Source organism: Mus caroli, chromosome 11 (assembly GCF_900094665.2).
Source record: "Mus caroli chromosome 11, CAROLI_EIJ_v1.1, whole genome shotgun sequence".
Classification (NCBI taxonomy): Eukaryota; Metazoa; Chordata; class Mammalia; order Rodentia; family Muridae; genus Mus; species Mus caroli.
The window spans coordinates 5,230,013-5,248,793 of NC_034580.1; the positions used below are offsets into that span (position 1 = coordinate 5,230,013).

General features: G+C 48.0%; 1 protein-coding gene across 3 annotated transcripts in view; it reads right to left on the reverse strand.

The window, feature by feature from the left end:
* The window catches only part of Tns3 (tensin 3), a 233,443-nt gene that overhangs the window by 85,174 nt on the left and 129,488 nt on the right, over nt 1-18,781 (reverse strand). For all 3 annotated transcript variants that reach the window (XR_003838006.1, XM_021176014.2, XM_029483501.1), the window contains 5 exons: nt 13,712-13,824; nt 13,020-13,080; nt 12,187-12,262; nt 843-972; nt 525-590 (listed from right to left, as the gene is read on the reverse strand). Coding sequence is in view for 2 of the 3 variants with exons in the window: in XM_021176014.2 (XP_021031673.1) it covers nt 525-590; nt 843-972; nt 12,187-12,262; nt 13,020-13,080; nt 13,712-13,824 (446 nt within the window). In the remaining variant the exon portion in view is untranslated. The remainder of the gene's footprint in view (nt 1-524; nt 591-842; nt 973-12,186; nt 12,263-13,019; nt 13,081-13,711; nt 13,825-18,781) is intronic.

Consider the following 18,781-nt stretch of genomic DNA (forward strand, 5'->3'; position numbering starts at 1 on the left):
GATCAGTACATTTCACTACAGATATATCTAATGATAGATACACATACACACACACACCATTAAACATATTTTCTAAAACACACCAACATTTAGTACACCGTACTGGTGATCCTTTTAAAACACTTTTTCTGAGGGAAAAAGTGAGCGTCTGGTACAACCTCATGGATGTAAGTGAACCCTCAGGGACACCAACAGGCACCCCAGCCTTCAAGTGTTCCTTAGTGGGGCCACCTGAGGCAAGTCATACTACCTTTTGGTATTTCCCAAGTGAGTGCTATTGTTTCAAAGCCACCTAGCCCTTATGATCCAATATGCTATCTAAAAAAATAATAATTCAAGACCAAGCTTAGTAGTAGGGGGTGCCTAGAATACACAAGACCCCAAGCAGCACAGCTAACACACACACACACAGACACACACACACACACATGCACGGTCAAGGTGGGAGGTGTTAGTACAAGCTCAGGATCCTCAAAACTGACTCTAGTACAATCAAGTCTGGCTGCCCACTGCCAGTTACCTACCTTGAATCTTCTCAGGGGTGGCAGAGAAGACCAATTCAATCTTGCCATGGTCAGGAAAGCGGTCATCTGAAACAAAGAGCCACACCACACTGTGTACACACCGGTCCTGCCCTTCCAGCCCAGCCAGTGCAAGGTTGTTCCCAAAGCTGTGACCGACCACCTTCACGAGCACAGCGTCAACCTTTTCCTGGCTTCTCTGAGTTGTTCATCCACAGATCAACTCGGTTCTGTGACGTTGGCAGTAACTCCACCAGCAAGTGGGAAGGAAAACAGGGAAGGATGCTACTTCTGACGTCCCAGGGGGCTTTATCCACTCACCTTTGCAGGCGCTGTCCAGTTCTTCCTTCCCAAACAGAAGCCCGTAGCCCTGCACAGCTCCGGTGTGGAACTGCAGGCGGAAAATGACATCACGGGTGGCCGAGCGGAACTTCTTGTGATAGCATTTCACCTAGTTTAAGAGGGGAAGAGAAAACAGGCAACTAGTTTAAGAGGGGAAGAGAAAACAGGCAATGGCTGAGGGGCAGAGCTCACTGCTTAGCACAGAAGTATAGATGGTATGGCCTCTGAACAGCTGTGGCCAGGCGTTCACACTGAGAAGATACCTCGGAGGCAGAGAATCAGTCAGCACACCACTAAGAGTTCCCCTGTGCCCCCCCCCCCCAACGTGCTACCTTAACAAAAGGAAAATCTCAAAAGACCACACCCTTCAGGCGGGAGCTGTGTTAGAAGACACCTGTGGTCCCTTGTCTATCTTTTTAATAGCTGACTGCGATGACATTCCCCTTCATCTCAAACCTCCATGTTGCCACTTAACACCTCTTGGTTCTCACACCATGGAGACGCTGGTTATTGCTGTCATCCTGCTTGCTGAGTATAGCCTAGAATGTGAGGGGGTAGGGAAATGGAGGAGGGGGTTCACAGAGGCCCAGACAGAGAGACGAGCATTGATGCTGTTCCCTTTCCCAGGCGCCCAGGGTCCTAGAGGTGATATCTTAGAGGAAGTATTAGAATCCCATGTAGAACCCTGCATGGCTATGTTGACAAGCAGGATACAGCAACTGCAGGACCATGGCCAGAGTGAGTGTCTGGGGTGCCCTGTCTTATATTGCTAACAAAGGCTTCCCCACACCAGTGGGGAGAAGACGTGCTATGAAAAGGACCTCACTCAGTTGGCAGAGGAAGAGCCACCAGCCAGCAGTGCCTTGCCAGTCTCCAGGGGTCCAAGGCAGACTGAGTTCAACTCAGCATTGAGACTATACAGTGCCCACTGTGGCTTACCACGTCACGGGAAACTGTGGTAGGCACTGGTAAAGGATGGCTTGAAAACATCATACTTCACAAATGCAAACAAGAAGCAGGGCATCAAACCTCGATACCCACCAACCAGGCAAGAACATGTCCACCAGATGACAACTCAATCATCCTCTCACCAGAGAAACTATCCCACAGAACCTCCAGAAAATCAAAGGCCAAGAAGCCAAGGCAGGAAGGCTGGGTGGGCACCACAGCCCTTGGGCAGACCCAAAACTTGTTGACATTGTGCTATCTACCAGGAAACAGCCTGCAAGGGATGCTCCTGCTGACAAACATGCAAAGGCTCCTCCCAAGCAACCTCTCTCTGCGAGGATGAAGACACAGATCCCATCTCTAGTGGTCCTGGCACAGAAAATTTGCAGTTGTCTATCCACAATCAAGAATGAAGAAGACCCAAGAGCCATGCTGGCTTCCCAACATCAAACGGCAGGCTGGCCCAGGTCTCTGTTGTGGAATCCTTCAAATCCAAGATGGTCCTTGGGATTGCCTTCATGCCTCACACCAACTACCCTTCAAAGGTTTAGTCCTCTCAGCCAAGACTGATGCCACACTGCCCTCCACTAAGGCCCTGTGTCAGCTAATCCTGTTCTCCTCTGGCTGCCTTGGAGAAGTAACAATGGTCAGGGTGGGGAGAAGAGAGGAAAAGTGAGGTCCTTTTCAATCCAGACTTGCTCCCAAATTGTATACACACTTAAGAGAATAAATATTTGAAGAGCAAGGTCTCAGGAAGTTAGGGCAAGCTGGGGACATAGATCTAGCTGGGTCCACTCAAGCACTTGCATGATAGTGAGGAAGGACGGCCAGGAGGGAGTGGCCTGTGGACCTGACTAGGTGGATACAGGGGCATCGGGAGATCCCAGGCACAGGCACAGGGGTCTGTAACACAGCCGCAGTCTCTTCTGTTCTCAATGGTCTCGACTCGCCTTCCACCCACTCAAGTTACTAGTATTCTTCTCCTGTGGCCTAGTCCTTTCCTCTTCCCCAGATCCTTCCCGGAGCTACGTACTCCGAGTACACCTACTCGGGCTGTCCCTCCGCTACACACAAACACTTTGACTCACAACCCAGGCATCCCAACTCTGTCCAACCCAGGCGTGGGAGGAAAAGGATGGGTATCCACAGGTTGGGCAGCTCCCAGGTACCTTGGACCTGGTGTGATCTCCTGCTTGCAAATTCTTTATCTATCATATCACAAGGTCTCAAACACTCTTAGGATTGTCAACAAGAATGATCTGTTGCTGAGCAATGCTGTGCTGTTTTTCTGTGACCTCTCCTGTAGGTATTCTGACAATGTTACACACACACACACACACACACACCCATCACACCACACTACCCTCTCTCAGGACTCCCTACAGGCCTATCAATACAACAGGCCAGACTTGGAGAAGAGTCCTTTTAGCTAAGACCCTGATCTGGTGACCTCTGCCACCTACAAGAAGGTCCAATAATGACCTGCTCAGCATCAGTATCAATTAATCTTTGTAGCCACGGTGGTCAAAGATCAGAACTCTTGTGCTTACTGAGTAGAAAGGACCTCAGCCTTAACAAGGGGCCCCAGAGGCCGCTCGTAAAGATAGAAAGCATTTCATGAAGATCGCTGGGCAATCTGAAACCACTCTGGTTCTCTGGCTTTAACATGTACTTACTTACTTGTGTCTCTACTGAATGCTTCTAAAACACCCTGATCCTCTGCTGTCAGATTCTGGAATAGTGTCGTTTGAAACAAGTCAATGTGATGGTCACAGTTTTGTGGTAAGCACTGTGTTGAATGATGACTGCCATAGAGCCCACCTAAGGAGCATCTGCACTGACCCCCCACTCACCAGAAGCACTCGTTAGCCAGAGGCATTCATCCTCTTGGAACCTTTCGTTCTTTCGCTGTAAGATGGATAGCAGCTTTACTTGACAGCATATATATAGCTACTAAGTACTAAGAGACCTTACAAATCTACCTGTCTGTGACATCTCCATGATTATATCTACTCTAGCCTGTCCGTATCAGTAGACTGTGCACCTACAGATTCAATCAAGTTCAGGACACATGGAGGCTTTCTTCTCATAGCCATTCCCTAAACACTGTGGAGTACTATTTACACGGCACTTATATTGTATTAGCAGGTGTGATGAGCAATCTAGAAATTATTTGAAGTATGTAGGAAATGTTCATATGTCGTATGCAAGCAGTTAACTGTTTTATAAGGTATCTGAACATCTTCAGATGTCCGTATCCATGCAAGCCCTAGAGCTAACCATACCTACATGCTGATAAACAACCAGGCAAGTTATACTATTTAATAATCAACTTAAAAGCTTGAGCTTCTAGGAAGGGAATCGTGGTGCTCAAACCCGCTGTTAGTGGCGACGGCCATGGAAGGGTCTGAGTGGTTTTCTTTTTTTGTGCTGAGTAAACAGTCTGGAAACCTTGCCCTAACCTTATTTCCTTACATTTGTACAAAGATATCTCTACACCTTCAACTGGATGCTAGGATGATGGAGCCTAGGACCAGATAAAAAGCTGAGTCTTTAAGCTAAACAAAGGCAGGCACCTAAGCCAAGCATGTAGCGCACATGCCTGCATCCCAACCCTTGGAAGGCTGGGGGAGAACAGTGCCTGAGCTGGGTGAGTCAGCTCTTAAGGACAGTCAGTGTCCACTCTCCTCCTGATGTGCGAGGCACAGACAAGGAAGACCCAAAGTTCCTCTTACATTCTCTAAGAACAGAGCACTCGAACATCCCCAAGAGAAATGGAAGTCCCACTTTGGTCCATCCCGGATAATGCCATGATCTCCATCCCAGCTGAGTGTGATTCCAGGGTCCCAACACTGTCAAGTCATGAACAAAAAGCAAGGAAAGGGTGAGCAGATATGGGTCGCAACAAAAACACAACTGAGGTACGGTGCCAAATGACAGCGTGGATGAAGACCTGACCCAGTTCTCGGTCCAGAGCATAACAAAGAAAAAAAAGAAAACAAAATCACAAAAGAATACAGTCACAGATACAACAGAGATCCATCCCCAGGGCCTATGCTGGGGCAGCTTGGGGACACAATCCTACCTTTCCCTGGTCACACACAAGTGCCCACTGTAAGAAACAATAAACACCAGTGCTATTTGTGCAACATCTTAAGGCGGTTTCACCTGTACTCACAAGCCCAGTCACTGGTCACAAAGCCAGCAACCATAAAGACAAAGTACAAGTGGCTGTGGTTTGCCCAGGCAGGGCAGCAAGATGGAGCATGCCAGATGGAAAGATGTTTACAAGCTCTGGACCAAGTGCTGAGACGGGGAGGGGGCAAGCTGGCTCAGGCCCCAGGCTCTCTGCCAGGTTCCTGGCGGGCCTGCAGCAGCGTGAATTCCTGAGCAGGTTACATAAGCTACAGGGAACCTCCCCAGGGAAGAGCCTTGCACCTGACCACAGCGTACTCTGAAGCAGGATCACAAAATCTGACCTTCTGTGAAAAGCGCTTTGTAAAGACAGGAGCAGTCCACTAAGAAAGGTCAGAGGCAGATATATCAATGTCAGTTTTGCTGTCTCCAGTCACAGCGCCACCTGCTGGCTGAAGGCCATTCCTTCTCTGGAACCTGCTCATTTTTATCTCTTTTTGTCTCAGTGCAGAAAAAGAGCAGCAGGTCTGCACACAAGGTAGCATAATGAAGGAGGATTCTGATTGGCTTAAGGGGTCAAGGTGCCTCTTAGATAGAAGCAGTAAGATGGTCCGGAAGCAGCACTCCACCATTACACCCCAAGGGCAGCTTCCTCACACAGAGGACCAGTGACAGGGCAGACACTGGGAGGTAAATCTAGACACATTTTCTGTCCCTTGCAGGGTCCTTACCAAGTCACAGTGGCTGCCAGATCTCTTGTGAGAAATGTAACCACCAGCATACCTGAGCCTAACACATTTCCCTACCTGCAGCCTTCGGGCTTGTACACTACACACACAGCACAACATGTCAGGCAGGTGGTTACGGGCAGAAGTAAAGGACAGCAGCAAAGGAGCCCGCAGGGGCTGGCTTGTGCTTTGAAGATCTATTTGGTTCCTTTGAGCTGGGCAAGGTTGTAGAGGAGGAATGTGGGGTAAGTCCAGAGTTGCCAAAGCCCAGGACACAGGATCGGTGATAGCGCGGCTCACTCACTGTCGTGGGAGCACGGCCAGCATAGAACATGTTCCAGCATCTTCTCTTTCCTAAACTCTCGAGGTGGGACCAGCAGCATGGCACTTCTGAGCTGTGGCACAAGGATCTGAGAGTTGACTGGGACTCCTGATCTTGCACCCTCTGGGCTGAGCACAGTCGCAAGCTATGCCATTGCCGTTTGCACCAAACTAGGGAAAAGGGTCTATTCTATTGTAACAGGACTTCAGCTCATCTTTGTGCATACACCAGCCTGTCAACTGAGTCAGCTCCCTGCCTGCCCATTCAGCTAATCGAGCACGTGAGTCTAAGCTCCGAGAGCAGGCACTGAGCTTGTCTCTACTAAACTCCTATGCGAGCCACTTTAGGAACTTGATCACCAGTGATGGCCAGTGAGAAACCCCAGCAAAGGTGTCCAGTCACCAACAGCCAACTGTCAATCATACCACACATTCTAGAATACACTCACTGTGGGCTAGCCGATGCCCTTTTATACCCACAAATAAAAAAGCTCTAGGACCTCAGAATGTGACTCTACTTGAGATGACATTTTTATGAAGGGGGTTTAAATAAGGCCGTCAGGGTTGGCTTGGGTGAACTATAGCTGGCATCCTTGTAAAAAGAGCATAGGGCTGGGCAGTGGTAGAACGTGCCTTTAATCCCAGCACTTGGGAGGCAGAGGCAGGCAGATTTCTGAGTTTGAGGCCAGCCTGATGTACAAAGTGAGTTCCAGGATAGCCAGGGCTATACAGAGACACCCTGTCTCAAAAAAGCCAGGAAAAAAAAAAAAAAGAGGTTAGGGCTCAGGGAAATGATTCTAGTACAACCACCTACCTATGACATAGGTCAGGAAAGACCAACCCTGCTAATACCCTGTCCGTATACAGACTTCGAGCCCCACAAGAACAAGAGAACAGAAATTCTTTTACAAGCCACCCAGTCTGGGGTGAGTGTCCTTAGATCGTGGCCGTTTTGGCGGAGTACAATGGACTAAAAGTGCTGTCAGATTTCTGACAGACAGCAGGTCAGCCTCATAGCAGTCACTTGCACAGTCACTGTGCAAGGAAAAATTACACTGTGATGGAAAAATACCCTTGTCAGCTTCCACGTCTCCCACAGCCTATCTGATAACGCTGAAGAAAAAAAGTGCAGAGCATACAAAAAAGAATTATAAACACAGGAAGTGTAAATCAAATCAGTATGCAATCCTAAAAATATTCCATGTGAGGAATGGAAACGGGTACAGGAAGGAAATCGGCTTATCGAAACCAAATATCTCTTGTGGATCTAGAACCTCCTCTATGCCAGCACTGCTAATGGAAATGAGTCACCCATGAGGAGCTAGCTGGCCTGTGGCATGAAGTTCACCTCCAGAGCCCTCAAGCCTGAATCTCACACATTGTGCACCATAGTTTTCCGGCATAGCTGGCTTCTGTTTCCATAAGAGCACAGCTAAGACGCTGCTCCATATCACACCAGGCCCACAGATCCTTGGGAAAGCCATCCCCAGTTCTTACAAAGATCTAACTGCAGCTTCTCTGGAGCTGCACAAACAAGGAAAGGGAGAGAAGCAGCCTGGGGCAGGAGGGTGAAGGCTCCAACACCAGATCAAAGGCAGCTGCCAGGCGTCTAGGGAAGGCTCTGCTCCAAAGGGTCTTAGCAAGTCAAAGAGGCAAGCACACAGATATGGCACCACAGCTATCATGGGTAGAGAGGCTACCACCACTGAGCTGGACAGTGGAGGGTCTATGCTCAAGTTTCCCTTTTCTAAACCTGAATTAGACAGGAGGAGGACCAGGAGGCTTGAGGGCCTAGTCAGAGGCAAAGAGAAAATTCTAGAAAGTAAGCAGAGAAGCTCCTGAGAGAACAGATGCCAGGCAGGCAGCAGCCAGAGCATTTGGGGAGATATCAACCTGTATTATGGATTACGTCTGTAGCCCCTAAACTCCACGGGGACAGTAGGAGAATATGGGAGCTCTCAGGCACGATGAAGTCAGGAGGCTAAGCCTTCGGAATGCCATTAGCCCCTATAGAGACTCCAGACCCTTTTCCTGTAGGGGAGTACACAGGGACATAGTGCTATTATACATAAGAAACCAAGTCCCCACTAGATATGGAGCCTACCAGCCCTGAACATTGGACTTCCAATCTGCAGAACTATGTAAGTGAGCATCCATGTAAGCATCTGTGTGCAACCATGTAAACACACGTGAACATTTAAGTACCCCAGTGCAACAGTGTTCTACAGCCGTAGCCTAAACAAGTGAGGCCAGACAGGGCAACCAGCAAGAAGAAAGGGGCGGGGCCTACGCTCACAACTCCTCCAACCAGCACAGCCCTTCTTCTTGATACAAACTCAACACAAGCCTTATGCTTACGCTCAACTACAACATACTTCTAAAGACATCCCGACATGCCGTGGCCCTGGTCTGTTGGTCCCAGGAGCACCCTCACGTCAGCTCTCAGCAGAGACTGGCTCCTGGCCTCCATGACTGGTTGTGCAGAACACCCAGGACAGGCTCACTGGCTCTTGGGATCACCCAAACACCCACTGCTAGTCACTTTCTGCTTCTAAAAACACTTCACATTAGGTTGCTTCTGGTTCCAGGACAGCACTGCTCTCCAAGGTGCCTTGGGCTCCCAGGGGCTGCTGCTGTCCCTGCCTTGATCCTTCCCTTTCGCACAGGACTTCGTGAGTTCTGTGTCCTATATAAAGACAGGGAGAAACACGATGCAGAAATGCCCTAGCTGGAACCATGGCACTGGTTCCTCCCTGACTACTCAATGCCTCCTCTACTCTTCAAGGTAGAGCTATTGGTATCCTCAAAGGAGGTTAGTTCTGTTCCATTGGTACAAATGCTACATATTAATATAGATTTAAGGTTTTCATTATCATGAATCTTTGAATATTGATTCAAAATTTAAGGTCAATTTTGTTACAATATAATATATGTAAATTTCAGCTCTTGCATAGGTATTATGCCTATGCAACTCATTTAAAAATACAAGGTTTAATCCCAGTCCTTTTAATTACAAACTATTTAAAATAATTAAGTAATGAAAATTAAGAGTCAGTCAATCAAGCTCATGGTCATGTTAGATACTAGTCTAGATTTATTATAGAAATATAATCCTCTGTTAAACATGTAGTAGGTACCTGGAGACAAGCAACGTCTGTTAGATATGCTGTAAATAGATATATGGTCTTCAAAAGCCTCAGAGAGTCACACAATATGGCATTTAAACATAATTTTATTATTTTAAGACATGTCGACTCCTGGCAGTACCCCCATTCACCTTGGTAAAAAATGATGAACGTCAAAACCTCCATCTGGAGTTGCTTCCATTGTGGCAAGCTAGCACTGGGCAAAGAAAATGCCCTAACTTCATGTCCAGACAAAAAGCTGTCCAAAGAGGACAAACAGGTGCAGGAAGGTGACTGACAAGCTCTGCCATGACAGGGTAAGCAAATCCTTCGTAATTTCTGCTTTGATTAGGTTCTGGGCCAGAAGGCTAAAGATAAATATCCAATGTTATAGAGAATATTAGAGACTCTCCAGGTGGCCAGCTGTCTCTGTCGTTTCTATAATTTTTGAAAGCTGCATTCTTGTGCTTCCTACATACTCAGATAATATTTCTTCCTTCTCAGGTCTCAAAAGAGAGAGAGAGGAAGACGCCATGGAGTAAGGGATCGTGAGAACTGGCCATGACAGCTGGCCAGCTGGAGTAAGAGTGGCCCAGGAGTAACATGGCAAGTCATATCTCCAGGTTATTGACAGGGAAGTAGGCAAAACAGCCAGAGGGTTGATGGCTACCCAGTTCTAGGGCTGTCTAAGGCTTATTATAAATATAAAAGTTTTGTTTCTTTTATCTGGGAAATGAATGATCTAAGGTACGGTAGAAACCTCCAATTGAGATTAATTATTACCACAATAACCTCCCTTATCCCAGTGCTGACCATCACCCCACAACTGACACTAAAGAGGTTCCCCACCGGGCACCAAATGGGCTTGCAAGTTCAAGTTGGAAATTAAATTTTCCTGAAGGTTCAAATATCATCAGTTCAAACTTCCTACAAAGGGACAGAACAGTACAGATCCTGAGGTTAATAGCTTCAAATAATAGTCTGCTTATAAATGTCACTCAATAGCCACGGGTCACTGACATGTGATAAGAACTGCCTCCAGGTGACCTCTGGATGCTACCAACATCATCATTCACCTAGCCAACTGGTAAACGGCAGCAATCCACAGGAACACTTTCCTGAGCTAACGCAACAGCCAGCTCCACAAGGGTGAACAGAGCCAAGTCCAGGCATGCCTGCCACACCTCCCTCACCCATGCAGAGCTCCCTCACCCATGCAGAGCTCCCTCACCCATGCAGAGCTCCCTCACCCATGCAGAGCTCCACGCATTAGCTGTGCCACCTGATCTTTCTCTGAACCACCTCAGTGGCCAAGAGTTACCTCCCAGCCACAGACTTTCTAAACAGTTCCACATATGCATAGACCCATTTCCCAGTGGCCACAGTGCATACAATGTCTACTGGGGCCTGTGTTCTGACTGCTGCCTGCTGCGGGGCACATAGTGCAAGGTAGTGGTGCCTAACCAGGGGCTCCTCTAGAGGAGAGAGAAGGTGACCAACCTTGCTGATAGTGACAAGGCTTGAAATGCTTCAGGATGGCATGATGTGGTCAATCCCCTATCCTGCCCCTCCACCCACCCACCCACATCCCAGTGTTGGGCACTGTCCTGGAATATTGACGTGAGTTTGTTCCTCTCATGTTCACAAAACTTAAGCAAGGTTCTCACTAGGCAGAGGCCACAGCTCCCCAAAAGAAAAAAGGACCAGGCATGTCCCTTTCCAACTTGATGAGCTTCCTCACAAACACACACATGCTAGGGAAGATCCCACCAGGAAGTGTGAAGCCACACCACTGTGGCCTTCCTGAGCCACACAGGTATGGCTCCTTTGGCCTATGCAGCATCGTCAGCTTCTCTTCTCCAATAGAGACTATGTTGCCAGGAGGCATCTCCAAGACAAAGAAACCACCCTCTCCCTCTCTCCTTCCTGTGTCCAGTGCTAAGACTAGAAACTCCAAAACCAAACAATGACAAAAAATGCAACAACAACAAAATGAAGCTCAAGACACCTGAGTAAAAATTAAAAATTTGAGAGGGGCAAAAAGAGAGGGGAACGGAGAGGGGGAAGGAAAAAATGGAGGAGAAGAAGGGAGGTATGTGAGGAAAGACAAGAGGAGATGAGAAGACAGAGGGAGGAAGGCAGCTGGAGGAGAGACGAGTCACTTCCCAGTGGACTGAGCTTCTGGATTGTCTCTACTCTCCAGCCGTAGAAGACTCGGAAGCCACCAGCCCATGAACAGAAAGCTCAGATAGAAGCTTAGCATTTGTTTTCCAGAGAGTGAGGAGATGGGAGCTACACACCCAATCTCCAGTCAGCTTGCTCATCTAGGCTTTCCCCAACCTCCCACCACTCATAATGAGGTCTGAGTGTCAGTCTATCTGTCTTTGAAAACAGGGAGGTGCCCACGCTGGGTGAGCTATGTACAATAAAATGCAACACAAATTCCTAAATCACCCATCATCTCAACAAAGTAGGTCTGCCAAGACCACGAACAGATCATATCTAAATTGTTCTCCACATGTCAGAAGCTGTGCACAAGCCTCGCAGGCTTTCTAACAAAACCTTTCCGAAAATTACTTTACACATAGAGATTCTTTTGTAGTCAAGACAGGAGGTGGAAAAAGTAATGTTTAATCTCTTCCAAGAACAAAATTATCTGGAGAAATCACTGTGTTCATCATTATAGCCACATTGTAACAACACCAGTCATACACTAGAGTCTGGCTCTCTATGCTATACTCTGGAGGCCTGCGATCACAATGGAGGTCAGGGAATGGGATGCTCAGAGGGCTGTGGCTGAGTAGGGACTCTGTTCTGCACAGACCCAGGAGCTCTGTTATAAAAGATGATCAAGGACAAAGATCTGTCACTGTAATTAAAATACTTTTACTCACAGATTACAGTCCTGAGGGTCACGCTCTTCTCCATTCTCCTGTTGGTTACTTCCCCTTCTTTGAGAAGGAGGTTGTAAACCGGGTGGTTTTGTTCTAAGGCAAAATCAATTTGCCTTCCAGGTCACTATCCCGGGTGGCTGACACAATGGTTTTATAGCCTGTGGGTACTCACCATGATGTCACCCTTCAGCAGCTGGGCCGGCTCAATGGCGATGCGGATCCTGCTGGGGTTTTCAGAGCTGACATTGCTTCAGATGAACAAGAAAATAGCTCATTATACAGCTAGTTCCACGACTTCATGACCACACAGTCCAAGCTGAGAAAATGACTAGATTTTACACAAATAGCCCAGAACTCAGAGGCTGTACCTTGTGGAAATCAGTCAAAAGGTTTGAGAAAGCTCTGAACTGGGGTGAATTATTCTAGCATCATCATAGCCCCAGATTGGAAAAGTCATGCTTAGGGTTGCCTCAGCCAGGAGAGGTACCAAGGTGGGGACAGACTCTGCTTCTGTGACAATTGGAGGATACAATGTCCACAGTGTCATCCTTGCATGAAAGAAAGCATGGGGCAGGGGGAGAATCTGAGCCCAGAAAAAAAATAATGAGTCTTTCTGGGTGCCAGGATATCTACCATCTTTCTCATTTCCTGTCACTGTAATCAAAGTGCTATCTACATCACTGCAAACCAAACTTAGGAAGCCATACAAATTCTGCGGATACCTGAAACACTAAGGGGAATGTAAAAACCATGGGTGACTTTGTTCTAGCGCTTTCCAGTAGACCAGCTTCCAAACGGTAATGGTGCCCCTCTGTCCCAGCGGCTCCACTGTTCAGCACCCATTGGAGCCAACTAGAGATGCAGGGACCATGCACCTCTCAGAACAGCAGCTTACGGACCTTAGCATGACTGGCCCTCCCTGCTCTACTTCTTGTGGGAGAGACAACCCATTTCACAATCCTTCCCCAAGTCACCCGAAAAACCTAGCACACGCCAGGCACTTACTAGATTCCAGATGTGTACACAGGCTGCATAGCTTGGTAGAGCTTCAGAAAGGGCCGGCAAGCTGAAAGAGAGGCACAGGCCAAGGAAAGACAGGATCATGAACACATACATGCACAGATGTTCCACCAACAAAGGAACATGGTTGAACCTCCAACCAGAAGGCCATGGGGCAGGGAGTTAAAGACAACCTGTAGTTCTGTAAGTTCACCTTACTCCTGGTGAACAGGGGGACCCAAAGCTATAGCTACAATCAACTGATGATTGAGCACCTGCATGGGTGCAGCCAGGGAGCAAGAGACAGGCTCTGTCCCCGACATAAGCTGTGAGCACCTGCAGGGGACCGGGGGCAAGGTCTCTGGCCATGTGCTGGGAGTGCCTACATGAAACAGGGAGTCAGGGAATATGCCCCAGAGGCAGAAGGAAGGATGGTGAGTTAGGGGATGGTCTACTGCGCGGGATCATCTCAAAGCTGGGGAAACCTTGAGAAGAAGCACACAGCTGAACCTCTACAGAGCTGCTGATTCAGTCCCTGGCCTAGCGGGACTTCATGTACTGGCTACAAGGCTATTTGTAATCCCAAAGCTGGAGCTCTGCTGACACACGGTAACCATAGGAACAGAACCTAGGTATCACAGGAGGAAAAGGCTGCTTGTTTAGGGCTCTCTCTACTCTAGGCTGGGGAAGTCTCTCACCTCCTCCAGTGTCAAAGCTGGGGACACCATGCATGATGACGAAGTGTAGGAACAGAGGTGAGGTGTTCATCTTCATGGCTCCAGACAGTAGCCCGCTGAGAAACTGCACGTACCTGCAGGAGACGGCGGCTAAGACTCCACAGCCGATTCACAGCTGCTGAGTCTAGCAGCAGGCAGTACAGAAAGGGAACTGCATCTGAAGATCCTGGGGACACCTTGTCCCACTGTATACAACGAACAATTATCATCCTATGCTTGTCATGGGGAGTCACTGCTTCGCTGAAGCCCCGCCCACAGCTCTGAGAACTGCTGACACCATCGTGATTTTTTGTTTGTTTGTTTGTGTGTTTGGTTTTTCGAGACAGAGTTTCTCTGTATAGCTCTGGCTGTCCTGGAACTCACTTTGTAGACCAGCCTGGCCTCGAACTCAGAAATCCGCCTGCCTCTACCTCCTGAGTGCTGGGATCTCTTTCACACATGGATGCTCACACCTTGGAGGTCTCCTCACCTGTTCCCAAGCCCATCACCAGCAAGGCCAGCATGGCAAACAGAGTGACATGGGGCATGCCAGCTGCTCATTCCACTCACATGAGCCATGACGAGCAGCTGGTATCAATGGCCCCTAACCTTCTGCTCTCTCTCTCTCTCTCTCTCTCTCTCTCTCTCTCTCTCACACACACACACACACACACACACCTCCAAAGCACTCTCATCTCAGCTGAGGTTCACCCATGGCCACTCATATATACTGATGTGACTTTTGCCATATGAACTCCGGCACTGACTTCGATCATCCAAGCTGACTGTCACAGCCCTCCACACACATGTCAGTCAGGAGAGAGGTTTCCACGCTGTGTATGATCAAAGGTTCCTCGTAAAGCATGGCCCAGTAGCAATGACCGCAGTGTGAGCTGTACCCTTGCCACAGCCTGATGGTCCTCTGGCCTCCAGCATTCCTTCCTCTGCCCTCCCTGGCATAACTGTATCCTGCTCCCATGGAAGCCCTGAAGTAGCCAATGCCCCAAGGCTCCAATCCTCACCAAATCCTTCAAGATGTCCCTTGGAATCTGTCTGCTTTCTTGCCTTTCTCCAACAAAGTACTACACTCATTGCAAGAAGGAAGAAATGACCTGCTATCAAACTAATGGTCCATTGCAGCAAGCAGGAAGCAGGAAGTGACCTTCACCAAGCCCCTGGATGAATGCAGTCAGTCACGGGCTCTACCTTAGAACAAAAACATTTCAAATGCCCACTGGAATGCAGACGGAGATCATGGTTAAACAGCTGAGTTGGAGGCAAAATAAACCAAACAGAAAACTTTTAGTGTTTTCCCAACTTGCAAACACCCTTTTGGAAAGCTTTAATATAATCCACAAGCATTCCCTTCACTGTAGGGAAAACTCACAGTGACAGTCAGGTGGTGACAGCATCCCACAGTTCCAGTGGCACATTGCTACACTGTTACAATGAAGGCAAAACTTCCCTAGTTACAGAAGCCTGATGTCTTTCCCCAGAAACTCAGGGAAGCAGGCCATGGGTGTCCAGCCCCAGGAGTTAACTGCAAAGGTTCCGAGCCTCCTATAGAGAAGTGCAGGACGGGAGAACCAGCTTGTGACCCGTCAGCTGCGCTCTGTACACAGCAGAGCTCATCAGTCCCCTTGGGTGGGTGGCCTTGAACAAAGGTAATGGACTTACACACAGGCCTGGGTAGAATACCGAAGACCCTGCTTAAGATAGCTCTGCCTCTTCCCAGCTCTGGGCAATCCTGGACGCTAGGAAATATATGTCCTTGACGTATCTTTCCTGTGAAGGGACTCTGTGGTAATCCAGACCTGCTGTGGGTGGCTCTTCCATGACTCCCTCAAATAAGACAGACCTTCACACAGAGGGACTTGGAAGTTCAGGGGCTCTGTGTTTGTAATGGTCACTTCCTTCTCCGATGCACATCCAACATTTCCTCAGACATAGCAAATCCTATGTGGCTCTGCAGCCTGAAGATTTGTGGCTCCCACTCTCTGTTTGTTTTTAGTTTTGGGGGTTTTCGAGACAGGGTTTCTCTGTGTAGCCCTGGCTGTCCTGGAACTCACTCTGTAGACCAGGCTGGCCTCAAACTCAGAAATCCGCCTGCCTCTGCCTCCCGAGTGCTGGGATTAAAGGTATGCGCCACCACCGCCCGGCTGACTCCCACTCTCTGTATGAGACACTCTTCAGAGATCTGAGACTTCTCCCTGCCCAGAGGCCACCAGCTCCTAACAATATTACAGGTGGGAGGCTTTCATGATGCCGGTTGACTCTCTGGGATTGCTGCCCCAAGTGTTTTGTGGTTTGATGCCCCCTGCCCTCCCCCAGCCCCCAGGCATGGTAACATAACTGTGATCCCAGCACTACAGAAACAGAGGCAGAAAAATCACAGGTTTAAGGTTATCCCAGGCTGCACAAGACCCTCCCTAAAAAATAAATAACTAAATAAAATAAAAACAAAAAGAAAAAGCAGTATGCCTTCCATTGTACAGCAACAGCTAATAACAGCAGAAGTGTGCTTCTACACAAGCTTGCTCATGAGGAAGCTGCGATAGAGAGTCACTCATGGACCAGGTCTCAGTTTTTCCTCATTGAAACTTAATTACTGTCATCTTCCCAGCCGCCCACTAGGGGGTGCTCAGCTCACAGTGGACCCACGCAAAGAGAAACCACAGTAAGAAGGTCTCCACATAGGTTCTAAGTCCAAGGTTTCAACCAGGTATACACACACACACACACGCACACGCACACGCACACGCACACGCACATGCACACTCACTCACTCACTCACTCACTCACTCACTCACTCACACTTACTCACACAGGTTAGAGGCATTTTGGATAAAGGAGAATAGAACTATATACAACTAGAGAATATGCCCTGTGGTCTGAGAGATGGAGCATGGAGCTTGGGACATGGTTCAGGCTACCATGAATGGCTTTTCTGTGGGTTCAGTCCTCATGCATGAGTCGTCCCTGAGATGGGGAGACAGAGACAGGGGGACCCCTGGGACTCTATACTTAGGCTGCAGGTCAGTGAGAGGTCCTGCTCCAAATAACCAAGGTGGATGGCACCTGAGGAATGACACCCAAGGTTGACCTCTGACCTCCATTAATCGTTTGAGCTACCTTGAAGATGGAAAAAAACTAGCTAAGTGGGTGGTACTGAGAGGTGAGGGATCAGGAAGCTGCACCCCAAGTCGTGACTGAAGAGTATATGCTCAGAAAATAGTGTGAAAGGGGAGGGAGCTCCAGGATTTCAGGGCACAGGCCGACCCTGCTTTCCCTCAAGAATACCACCTGTCAAGACACATCTTGGGTGTGGTTTGGGGGACTGTCCTTATTCTTATGTCCTGGAGGATAAGAACCCTGATCTTTACCTGAGACATGCAAGTTATATCTGGGATTGCTACCCCATGTACCCCTAATGATTACTGGAACAGTGTAATAGCTAGGCTGTGTTCAGTGTAACAGCTAGGCACTCTGTATATGCTGTGTTCAGTGTTATATGGAACCTAGAAGGTTTAGAGTGGATGGATAGTCAGCTGGAAAGAAGAAAGTAAAGTGGATGAACTAAAGACCATCATGGTAATATGTCTTCTCTCATATGTGAACCTAGAGTTTACGTATGTGTACACACACACACGCACACACACAACTGTTTGGGGTAAGAAAGAGGACCAGTGAGAAGAGGAGGTACAGAAGAGGATAAGAGGTATAAATATAAGAATAATGCATAATATCCATTTATCAAATGTTATAATGAAATCTATTATTTTATACACTAATAAAAATTTGAAAACGCACAGGGTACACAACACAAAAGAATACACATCAGCTCTACACAAAGTCCAGGCCATTTTATGTAAGGGCCTTGAGCATCTGCAGGTTATAGGTAGGCTCTAGATCCAGTCCTCTTTGGAAGGTCCTGGTGATACCTTCTTTTTCCATGGTTGCTTAAAATACTGAGACAGCCACAAATCCTAAGTTTCTCCCTCATCCTCAATAGAGTTAACTGCGATCTTTACTTTGAAATAATTTCCTGACTTTGGTCCTAACATAACCTGCAGAACAGCAGCCCTGCCCACAGGCATTCAGAAAACAGTGGGATGCACAGCCCATGAGTGCAATCGTCACCTTCTCCTGGTCTCTCCCATGTTTCCTGAGGTTTATTTATCCCAGTTGCTAGACCACTCAATAATTATTTGGTTTGTGTCTTCTAATGCAGGCACCAGGCAAGCTGGCAAGAAAAGAGACAGAAAGAAGGCAGCCCTAATCTCAAGGGCAGAGCAGTAAACTGGAATGCAAACTTGAACCCTGCTGAGCTGGAAGCACTTTAAAATGAGATGTTTTCCCTCTTTCTCCTTCACACTTCCCAGTATCATTAGAAGCTATTCCTTCTCTCCTATAAGCCGTGAGCCCTGGCGGCCACGCCTGCCTGTTGAGTCCATGCATTTGTGGGAGTTGCATCTTGTTTGCACCTCAGCTTCTGTGCAAGTCTTAGGAACGTTGCCATTTTGGAAACTGCTCAGTGGAAAAATAATAGTTCATGGGTTCATAGCGGAACAGGGGCTGCTCGAGTGGAATAAATCACCATAATATAGTCAAGTCTGGAAAAGCTGCTTCCCTGTCAGGGCCTGTTGCTCAAAACAGAACAGACCCTGGCTCCAACCCATGATCCCAAAATGGAGCCCACATTCTTTCAAACCGAAAACTGTCTGAGTGAGCCCAGACCACTAGAATCATCATGTCTGCTGGCCTAGCCGGCATTTGTATTAGAGAAAGCAGATGTCAAGGATCAAGATCACATACAAAGGTTTGGGGCTAAAACAAAATCTTATCTCCAAACTGGGGGCCATTTTACAGCTGCCTTCAGAATTCTTGGACAAATTCTGAAATTAAGACAAAACTACAATGCAATTATGTGAGTGCCTCAAAAAGAGAAAGCCCTGTTCCCTGACAGCCACACCCCAACATTTCAGGGGCTACTATATGTTGCAACCAGAACAGGCTGGCAGGGAACAGCCAAGAGAAATTCTCTCCAGCTTC